The following is an 11993-nucleotide window of genomic DNA, read 5'->3' on the forward strand; positions in this document are numbered from 1 at the left end:
TTGTAAATTAAACTATTGTTTATTATTTAGGAATAATAGTATTTCAATAGAAACTAGAACTAACGACATATGGCGATTTTTATTTTGTAGCATGACACTAAAAAGCTGATGCTCACCAGTCTGCCAAGAAGGAGAGCGAAACTGAGAGAGGAGGGAGGAAGCCGAGGGTGGCGGCTGTGGCCCCCGCGACTCCAGAGCTGAAATCAGATTCATGACGGAGGGGTCAGGACCCGAGTGATTGGCGTGATGGAGGCTGGCGTCAAATAGCCCCGACAGGCCTGGCAACAAAACACAACTCTCACTTAATTCACATTCATTATCACATTATATTCATATCATACATCAAAGCATTATCATATAAACAGTTAAATAAAACTGCATTTATCGAGACAATAATATTATTTCCTATCTGGACAGACGTGTGTCAGGTGTGTCTTCTCTTTTGAACTATTTTCATCACGCTACTCTGGGATTGGCACAGCTGTTTAAAAGATATGAGACAAGTAATCTAAGTGGTTAAGATCAATCACCCTACCTTTCATTTATATTCCACTGTAACCAATTGTTTGCCACATGCCACCACAGCACTTACTTTATATAAGAAAATAAAGAAGGGTCACCTGGAAATACTCACATTCTAAGATGTAGCACTGTGCAATAGTTGGCCTTAATTCTCACTACTTATCAGTTTAATAATTACAAGCTTGCACATCATCCATCGCAATGTTGTCCAGCTCTTCCTGGGGAACCCTGAGGCGTACCCAGGCCGGCTCTACTCCAAGCTCCCTCCGGTTGTCTGAGTTCCTCAGCCTATCTCTATGGCTGAGCCCAGCCACCTTACGATGAAGCTCATTTCGGTCGCTTGTATCTGCAATGTCATTCTTTCAGTAACTACACAAAGCTCATGACCATAGGTGAGGGTCAGAACGTAGGTGGTGCATTCTGGCACAGCTTCCCCTTCATCTCAATGGTCCAGTACAGTGCCCGCATCTCTCACTTTGGTTATACATATATAAGGACCAGATACAACAACCATCCATTTTCACATTCACTCTAACTACAGGTTATCAAGACTTGCCAACAGTGGTGTGTGTTGGAAAAGTTCAAAATAAAAAATATTAGCTGCATATCTCTCAACCAGACTATGGATAAACATATTTGATTTTAATGTAAATATCCTTGAATAAAGCTGATATCGATGCCCAAATGCAGACTGTAAATGGTAAATGGACTGTACTTGTATTTCTAGATTTGTATTTTTACAGATATATCATTCAATGAAACCTTACCAAGTGTGCGTCCAGCAGCACCCCAGGCTCCACCCTGTCTGGAGCTTCCTGGGTGGTGGTTGGTTGCATAGCCCTGGAGGGTGTGAGGGTTGCCATAGGTTTGCCGATGGAGCAGCTCTGAGTCTGGGTGGGACGACCTGGAGCTCCCATACACGAGGCTGAGGAACACATGGTTATTAGGTTTGAATTTTACACATGCCCTGATTTAGAAGTCTGCTAACACAGGACTGTTAGGCCTAGTAGTCCATTTACCTGCTTAATTTAAGGCATCCACACTCCCCTCTATGTATATCCTTTGGGAATCATATCGTATGTACCTATCTATCAATCGATCTTTCAGTGACCCCAGTGGCCTCTCTAATTCAGAGGTTCCCAATCCCCAGGCGATGCTAACGAGTTATATTTTCTGGGTCTGCAGAAATAGCACACTGAAGAGGAAGACAATAAAGACAGCAACATTATACTATGGCATCATAGTATAATGATGCCATTATACTATGGCTCTTAAGGTCAACCTCAGTTAACAATGCTGCCATGAAGGCCTCATACCTGCTGGTTAATTGTATTTTCAAGGCAAAATTCTATCAGAGAGAAGTCAATGTTCATTCATCGGCAAACGACATATGCCTAGAGCTTTTTGGGCCAACTCCAGCTACCAACGCTGGGCTTGTTGCACTCTATGAAAACACAATACAAAGGAGAATAGCTGAAATAGCAACCGATGTTTAGGGGCAATTGTTTTGCTTTACAAAGTGTATGTCTCTGTGTTATCGGACTAGTTGTGATGGATCAGCTTAGCCATGTATTGGAGTTGGTTTACCAATTAAGTCTTGGTTGTTTCCCTTAATCTTTAGCTTTTCCAGTAAGGATGAAATTCCGTCACATTCTCCTAGCTAAACTGATAGGGAGCTGCCAATCACTTGCACGTGATATATTTTTCTATATTTTCCTAGGTATTTTATATCTCATACTGGACAAAAAAGGATATTTTATTACACAGTAGTAGAATAAGTAGACCCTTCATTATATGAATGTGTGTATTTGTATAATGTAGTATTTTATATATTAATTTATGTAAAAAATAGTAGACAAAATGATAACTAAATTTAAAAAGTTTCATACAATTGTATGAAATTATGAAGTTACACCACTACAATATCATCAGGAACTGTTGATGTGATAGGCCAAATCCACTATTGGCCTGCCGGGAGTTAAGTTTAAGACCTCAATTAAAATATTGGTATGAGGATATAAATATGTATTTATGCACAACATCAGGAGGATTCGCCCCTTCCTCACTGACGAGACGGCGCAGGTGCTCATCCAGGCTCTTGTCATCTCCCGCCTGGACTACTGCAACTCTCTACTTGCCGGAGCCCCGGCGTCGGCCATCAGACCTCTGGAGCTTGTCCAGAAAGCTGCAGCTCGCCTGGTGTTCAATCGCCCCAAGTTCTCCAACACAACTTCCCTTCTCCGTTCTCTACACTGGCTCCCTGTAAGAGCTCGCATCCAGTCTAAGACTCTGGTGCTAGCCTACAGGGCAGTGAAAGGAACAGCTCCTTCCTATCTCCAGGCCATGGTCAAGCCCTACACCCCCGCCCGACCACTTCGCTCTGCTGCCTCGGGGTGATTGGTTACCCCGTCGCTGCGGCCGATCGACCCGGTCACGGCTGTTTCCTGTCCTGGCCCCACAATGGCGGAATGAACGTCCCACTGACGTCAGGACAGCAGAGTCACTGCCCATCTTTCATCAGGATGAAAACTCACCTCTTCAAGAAGTGCTACCCTGAGCCTTCCACTTAGCACTTGTTGTATTCATACTAGTTTGTTGCACTTATTGTTTTCGTTTGTTTCTGCACTGTACGTTTGCTCTGGTTTATGCTCTTAGATGCTTGTTTAAAATGGGAGATGTACTTATGACTTCTGGTGACTAGTAGTTCTCTTGAATACCTATGTTGAATACACTTATTGTAAGTCACTTTGGATAAAAGCGTCTGCTAAATGACTGTAATGTAATGTAATGTATTGGTTCAGAGATATTATTTTTTTTTTATTAACTCCAAAGATATTTGTTGGCCTGACTTTGTGGTTTGTCTTCATCATGAGACACCGGCTTGGAAAAAATGTACTCTCTGAATCAGGGACGAAAAACAAAAGAGAGGGTTGTAAAACGGCTTATAGAGAAAAGGTACCTGCAAAAGAAACCAAGTGAAAACTAAAGTGCAACTAAAAGCAGCAGAAGGAATCAATGTACTACCATGGTAAGTTGAACATAAACGGAAAAGCACCTTTGGCTCTCAGAATTGTCCCTCCAGTTTTTCTAACTATGTAGAGTTTTGCTAGCAATAACACAAGCAGTCTTTTGGTTTTATTTGTCTCTAAACCTACCGTTGTATTAGTAGCAAGCAAAACCCTATGAGAATTGATACATTGATTTTGAGCATGTGTATAGTAAAACTACAGACAATAAAACATCCTTTGATGCTTTACCCAGAGGTTAGCACATGAAAGTGTAATGCCACATTTATTTCCAATTTGGACCTTGGTGTTAAGAGAATACATAGGAGTGCTAGCAGTGGAGGGCCGTGTGTTTTATACCTGGGCCTTCAGTGCTGTCCTACTACAGTTGAGCCACCTCCTAATAACCTCATCATGACGCTACAGCTACAGGTTATTAGAGGTGTAACAATACACATATTCGTATTGAACCGTTCGGTACGAGGCTTACGGTTCGGTATGTATTACGAACCGAACAATACGTTTGAATAATACTAGTGCATTTGGAAAATGCAGAAGCTTAAATTGTGGGAAATATAGTGTTCTCTCTTTGGAGCCACTACACTCAACCTGGCAACCCACCCAACATAACAGACTACGTGCTGACTGACACGCCCACCACGGAAGAACAACATTGTACTCTGGTGAGGCACGTGTGTTCTGGGAGGCGCGCTATGCTAAACTAGCTTAGCAGGAAAACCAACAGCAGCACACACGCTGAAAACTCTCCCCGCAGTGGAGAAAAAGGGCTAAAGCAATCGCCACACAATCCCCATTTCTCCAGACCATAATTCCTGTTTTGTAAAAGAAAACAAAAGCCCAAACAGAGAATCAAATGTCAGAACCCTAACCCCTACAGGTTATTTGTTTTGTGTGAAAATGAAGCTCAATACCTACAAATACAGAGTGCAGATACATGAATATGCGCATGACGGGATGCTTCGTCATTAACGGACAATGCATATAGTCAAAATCAACGTAATTAACACAATGACAAGAACAAACTCACAAGAACCAGTCACATATATTTATATGACAACAAAGCATGATAAATCAATCCAGCAACACTGCGGTGCTAAAACACGTATTCCACCGCACACTGAAGAGCACGAGCCATTCAAATATTATTCACATCAGAGGGAACAATATTAACCATGTCATAAAAACGACATCATAGACAAATTAACACAGTAGCAACGCTACTGCAGATGTAAAAACAAAGCAGTTCACTTACCAAAGCTACTGTTCACTTAAATTCCATCCTCCTTTCTTTGATTACAAAGAGTTCAATGACACGGTTGTACAGAACATCGGTGCGGTTCAGTTCCAGCCAGACGTCCTCCTGTGAACGTGTTCGTTGAGTTGTAGATCCACTCGGGTCTCTCCAAAAGTTTTCAAAAGCACCGGAGCTTGTAAGTGTCCTGTCGTGCTATGGTGTCGTGTTGCTGCCTTGGTTAGCCAACTCAGGTTAGCGTAGCTCCAAACACCAAGACGCTCAGTCGCAAATAAAACGCATTCTTAGCCATAAAATGTGCAACGCTTCTCTGACGCTGTCAGCCAGAAATACCGTCCGTAGTTGCTGGACTGAAAGTGGCGCACAAATCCTTTTCCTGGCTGGGTCAGGGCTGATGTCCAGTTTTTCTGGAAATGTCCTTCTCGAGAAATCCGTTTCTCCTCTTTCAGCCATTGAATGTTAAAAAAACAAAGTTACACCAAGCGAAACGCTAAAAATGTCATGTCAATGTCATAACTTCTTACATGTCTTTCAACTTGAACTCTTACTACTAACTACTAAGTTCTGCTAGCTAGCTTCAGCTTCAAAACAGTCACGCTAGCCCACTGACCAATCACGGCGCACATTAATGCTGAGCCGCACATTAATGCTGACGTACTTGTAGGCCACCTAGAAGCTCTGAGCACGTCAACGATGACGCCCAACATGTCAAACTAAAGATCTGATTGGTTGAAGACTATGACAATCAACAATATCGTCCCCATATACTTTAATCTGCAAAGGCTATCCAGCAGGCCTCGGGCCTCTCTTCTTACATAGAGACATAGGGGTGAAATCTGATTGGATAAAGCTCTACTTAAAACAAGATGTTTTTTTGCGAGAGCAATAAATCAGTGGACTGCCGAGTGTTTGAATGTCGTCTCTCTGCTCTCACCCACACAAACGATGTGTGCATGCAACGCCCTGCCCTCGAAGAAGAGGAGAGAAACCAGCGCAGCAGTAAAGACTCCCGCGGTAACCCCATCCCTATACCCATCTCTGTCTCTGATGAGTGGGAGATCATTCCATAAGCCTGCCAATATGGAGCAATGACTTCTTTAGTGTGCAAATTCACCCTTGGGACTCAGCATGACATAACACTTGTTCTGGTGATGATACTGTCGATGTATCATTGTATATGGCACATCGTCCACTATTCTTGGATTTGCAATCTGTGCTTGACACCACATAGTATGGACTTTTCCCAGATAGTAAAGATTATTTATTGGCAACCAGACAATTTCTCACAGATTCCAACTCGCAAGTGTATCCTGGATGACACTCAGATCTCTACCTGACACAAGTAAGGCTGAATAGTACTTTACGGCACCTACCATGTCATTACATAAAGGATGGAAGGATAGACGCGGTATCCCACAAGTTAACACTATAGTTTCGATGCCACATCTCCTAAATAGCAAAACAGTCACATATGATTTAAACCATCCAACTTAAACTTCAGTCAATCCTAAGCATTATAGCTTCATAAGTAGATGCCATGCAGAAGGCAGAAGGGATGCAAGTTATGGTGGACGAAGATAAAATAAAGCAGAAGTAGTAGTTTCAAATGGGACTGAACGGGGGTGTAAAAACTGATGCATGATAATTCTCATGTATGCTTTGAGCAAGTGTCTTGGTTTAGGTCTTTCATCTCTTTCATATATGCTTAGTTATTTATTGCTGATCAATTCACACTTGTAGTTCAGATGCGACGTACTTTTGTACAACTGTTTCACATTTTGACAGAATTGATTCAATCTAATCATATTGTGGTCAGAATAGCATTCTATGATGCATCCAATAGTTGCCGTAATAATTGATGCTGAATCAAAGCACTCTGAAATTGAACCATTACACCACTACCCCTTTCAATATTTGGAGGCTTACATAAATGTCTTACCCATGTGGTGGTGAGCTATTGTTTTGGGTTACATGACACCATTTTGAAACAGCTGTGAATAAAGAAAGTATCGTTTATCCACACAACTCTTATCGATAATCCTTATTGGTTCAGTTCTTCATCGATATTGTTATTGGTTCTCTTTCATTACTAAATGCTTTTTAATATATTATTTAAAAGAGAATAAATTCCGAACAGGATTAGACTGTTTATATATTTTACATATAACTAAAGTTGAGCAGCCACAGTATGTTTACGACAGCAAAGTCACCATATAAACTATAATATTATCACACTAGAAACAATCTAACATTTTAATAAGATAAATGAGTCCTGAGTGACGTTTAGAGAGAATGAAGAACAGATATCAGTCATTCCTCCGGTCCTCTGTCCTCCTCCCTCTGCTGATGTGATTCACTGCCTGCAGGTACCGCTGGCAGAGGGAGGAGGGCTGCTCTGTCGTCAACTCAAGAAATACAGAATGTATTCTCAGAAAGACACCTGTGGTAATGTAATATGTTGAGGTTTGGTTAAAACTCTCATGTGACATTTTAATGGAACTTTTCATTGTCATTAGAAATCTTTCTGTTATGATGTCAAAATAATGTGTTTTGCTTGTTTTAACTTGAGAGTTAATAGCAATCTCTATTTTTAGCACATCAAACATAAAAAGACACTTAAAAAATGCTGAATCTTCAAGTATCACAAATCCCCATTAAAAGTCGAATAAAATCAGATCGTATGCTTTTCTGCTTCATGAGAATGACCCTGCGGCCGTGTACTCGCATTGATTAGAAAATGATTAACACAGTTTTAAGATGCATGTCATTTGTCAGAGCATTGAGTGTATTTTATATTTATATTCAGCACCTATCAACTTGGCTTTAAGTAACATCTTACTGTAGTAAAATGAAGGGGACATTTTCTGTCATATTTTTCATTTAACCTTTACTGAGCTGGGGTTCTTTCCTTTAGTTCCTCTATTACACGAAGAAGTAAAGAACTGCTTTATTTGCTTGTTTTCACCTATATTGTATTATGATTCAGCAAATAAATCAGCAAATTGTGTGCATCAAAAACTGTGTCTATTATGTCAAAAGGTAAAAGAATGTCACCATGATTCAGTGTCCCTGAACTCTGACCATTCCAGAATAGATGTCCCATCACAGACGTTTACAGTCTCTCAAATCACATGAAGACAATAAGATTATACGAGTCTCTTATCTCTCTGAAGATGTCTTGTATCAGGTCTAATCTTCAAGTTATTCACAAAGGAGTTTCCATTAGGGATGCTAATTTTAGATTTGTTTCTGATCGATAAACCGATCATTAACCGTTAACCGACAAGACTAGTGCTTTGCATGCGGGGGTGCAGCGGTTGAGGGCCTGACAAGCCGCCCATCTGCAACAATAATCTGATGCACGAACAGATTACATGCACCATTTACTGACAGTGTGTGCACTAAACAGGCACCTGTCCGTAGTTCACCCGTCTGGTGAGTTAGCAGCCATGCTGTTGCATGCATGCAAGTCTCCACCGCATCCATTAATACAGCGTTAGCTGCGAGGTTGTCACGCTATGTGTCTGCCTGTGTGCTGCAGGCCTGAGTAACGTTAGCTAGTGTCTGCTGGGGAAACACATTGAGTATGAACTTCACAGTATAACATTGCAGCTGTGACCGGAGCAGTGCAGTGTGTCTGCACTGTATTAGTATGTGCATGATGCTACCACTCCTCAAGAGCCAAGCTCAGGCCCCGTGTGCTACTGGTCAGCCACCTGCTGATTAGAGTAAAGGGGTTAGCTTAGCAGCAGCAAGGTTAGACACGACTCAGACTCAGGCGCATTTAAGGTGGGCTGACCTTTACGGTGGAACAGCTATTCTATTAGTTTTGCTCCGCATTTTTTTTAAATATTTTTTTTAACTTTTAACTTTAACGGGTCAAAATAATAATTGGTTAAGCGATTCATTATTAACATCCCTAGTTGCTTTCGCAATTTGCACTCCTGATTGTATGTGAATCCTACTAAACCTACAGTTCAAATAAATTGCTATTGAATACATTTAAATTTAATGCAAATTGCAATGCAATGCAAATTGTATACAAAAAGCTCTGGATGGGCCATTATCGTGCACTTGTAAATGTACCGATAGGACTAACTGAATGAAACCGTTTTAATCAAATAGGCATGTTCTTGTCTGGGGCCCTATCTAGACCAGAGCCGGTATTGTTGGGAATTAAGACGCCCAAAAGAACCACAATCACAAACAAAGTCTTCACACAACAGTCACAGCAGCGCCTTCATTTTGTTTCGGCTAGTTTTTTCCTAATCAGCTTCTCTTCCTGTGAATGTGAAAAGGAATTGGGGCAAACAAACTTAAATATGTAAAAGACATGCTGAATGAACTTATTCCATGGCCAATGCTAATTCCTCATTTTAATTTGCTGGCATGTTCTATTATGTTCTTGTAACATATGGTGTAGGCAGACAGCTTTCAGCCAGGTGTTAGTTCACCATTCTAACTTACAGGTTTCTACACACACATATTTATCCATACTACTGAGTTCACTTTTTCAAAACTCTTCTTTTTTTTTAAAAACACACGTAGCACAAAACAAAAAAAAGTACACGTAGCAAACAGCAACTTCACTTTGTCTGATGTTTGAAAGTTACTTTTATTTGGACAGTTTTTTAAATAATTGCTGGTGGTTGAGGCTGAGAAGGAAAAAAACTAATTCATTAGTTTTGTAGATGATGTGGTCAATGAATGCATTTTTTTGTCCACAGTCAAGTCTGCACAGTTTGCTGCTGTGCTGACTGTGTGAAGAGTTCTAAAAGAAAAGTGAATTCAGAGAAATGCAAAGTACAAACAGCAAAAGCTCCAGTGCTTTCCTCTTGACACTTGTCCTTGGAGCCCTAAGGCCTCGCCAACTTAGCCGTAACATCTCTAAAGTTCTCTCTTTTCCTCCAAATAGCTCATGTGACTTGAGAAGGATCACAAGTAAGAATCTACATTTCATGAAAAACAACATATATTATCTGTTACAAATTCATGCTACAATTCTGATATTTTGACATAAATGGATGCATGAAAGTAACATTCTACTGTTAAAGCCTGCCCATTTTCATCTATTCTACTTAATAGGCAAAGAGTATGCAGTTGTCACACTTTAATGTTTGTACAATGTTAACTCACTCTATTAGTATGCCTGTCATTATTGGCTGCTGCGATGACCCAATTTATACAATACAAATCTTTATCTCAGTTCTGCTCTGGTTGTCCTGCTTCACAGAGGAGAGTGCCGTATGGTGCTCCCTAAGCAGGGTCATCTCTCTGTCTGTCTGTTATACTTACAGTAAAGGTCTCCCACTGTTCGTTTCTAAACCACTTAAGGCTTTTCTTATTCACTCAGTCACTTCATCGGCTCACTCCTGTGTTCTATCTCCTGCCTGCTTCCTCCATCACATCTCTGCTGTCAGCATGTATGTCATCTCCTGTATGTTAACTGTTCCATCCTCTTTTCCAGGCAGAGGCAACAGGAAATGGCTCACAGCCTATGCTGCAGGGTGAGGCATGTGCTACTAAAGCAGGAATAGGGTTAGCATTTCAGCCTTATGGAGATTTATTATCATCATTTTACCTTCATTCTGATTTCATTTGACATGTTTTAAATAACACAATAGATCGGAAGGATTTCTGCCAGACAATGACAATGAGGTTCCGGAGATGGAACCCTATGCGGTCTGACGGAAGACTGATGTGGTTGTCAAGGCGACCGCTAACATGGAGCAAAGCTAAGAGGAGCTAGCTAGCGTTAGCATGGCTCGATGCCGCACTTCATTCCAACACACTAGACGTGTCAGGAAACCCCACTTCATCTGTCACGTATTGACAGCGGCAGCTTAAACACACCAGACGGCCATGATTGTGGACTTTGTTGGCATTTAAGACCGCGTTACGTGGCCTGACTTTGAGGATAACTAGCCTGTTTGCTAACGTTTATCACCAGTTTGATATGAATACAAGGAAAGTGATGCGTTCACGGTCAGATACTGGTTAATGTAACGTGCAGCCTGGTAACCTGAAAGCTAACGTTACCAAGTATTAGTAATGAACATAGTAATGGCTAATGTTAACTTCATCACTGAGCCGCGTGACGGTGACAGTCAGGGCACGTTTGTCAGTCACGTGACATGATTGTAAAGTCGTGTTTACTAATAAGAGAGAATGTCACCAACAAGTTCATTCGTAGCTTAAGCCATATTTCAAACATGTTATGAATACATTCATACAGCTACTGTTACCATAACCAGCTAGGTTAGTAGTTTTGTTTTAGTTTGACCTTATTGAAATGATGCTTTCATATCAAATCAATAGATACATCAGATCACTGTATCTGGCACATTATTTCAGGTTGTCTCTGTATTTGACGGAATGCATTAATGCGGTGTGTTTGATTCGCTGGACGGCAGGCTGTAGCTGTAAGCATCGGACTGCTTTGATAAGTAGCCAATTAGTGCTGCTGTGGTCTGCCAATCAAGCCAACCTGCGAGTGTCCCTGACATGCATTTGTCAAGTCAGAAGCAGGACAAAGCTGCAGCCGAGACAATGCCGTGCTGGAACCAAGATGTGATCTTTCTTTTTTTTAAATAACAGACTCGATCTGCTTCCAGCAACCCATCCCCCTCCGTTTCTCCCCTCTCCTCTGTCTCCGTATCACTATTAACCTTCCATCGCATTCCATGCGTTTTGGAGACAGCCCCCTGTACCCCTCCCCTCCCCCCAAATGACAATCCGGCTGGCTCTACCTGAGGCTGGTGACCGTGTAGCGGCACCGTGCAGCCCGGCTGCAGGGCAGCGCTGTGGCATTGTTAGAGCCAGTCCAGCACCCTGGTGCAGCCGGAGCAGCGTGTGGGTGCCCATGCTTTGGCCACCGGAGCTTACCTTGCTTTGGCCGATCTGTCGTAACTCCATCCCGCCCCGGCCCCTAGATCCCCGAAGCCTGCAGCGGGATAATTCCTCTCCATGAAAGAAAGGACTGGATGAAGATGGACAGATAGTGAGGGGGAGGGGAGGGAGGAATGTCTTCTCTGTTCTGCGCTCGCCTCTGTTTATTTCTCCGCTTGACGAGCCTGTAGACTGGGAGGAATGGAGGGAGGAGGAGAAGGGGCGAGAGCGCGGGGGGGGGGGGGCACAGCAGCCAGGAGCACCTCCTCCTCCTCCCTCCTCTCCTCTTCATGTATTTCACTGTC

At 42.0% G+C, this 11993-nt stretch overlaps 1 protein-coding gene across 1 annotated transcript in view; it reads right to left on the minus strand.

The window, feature by feature from the left end:
- The window catches only part of prr12b (proline rich 12b), a gene marked incomplete at its 5' end in the record, with an annotated part of 35797 nt that extends 24029 nt beyond the window's left edge, over positions 1-11768 (minus strand). Inside the window, 3 exons of the mRNA XM_079177640.1 lie at positions 117-278; positions 1290-1447; positions 11686-11768. Of these exons, the coding sequence (XP_079033766.1) occupies positions 117-278; positions 1290-1447; positions 11686-11768 (403 nt within the window). The remainder of the gene's footprint in view (positions 1-116; positions 279-1289; positions 1448-11685) is intronic.
- Between the last annotated feature and the right edge of the window lie 225 nt (positions 11769-11993).

The sequence above is a fragment of the Pholis gunnellus genome (genome assembly GCF_910591455.1).
Source record: "Pholis gunnellus genome assembly, chromosome: 17".
Lineage (NCBI taxonomy): Eukaryota > Metazoa > Chordata > Actinopteri > Perciformes > Pholidae > Pholis > Pholis gunnellus.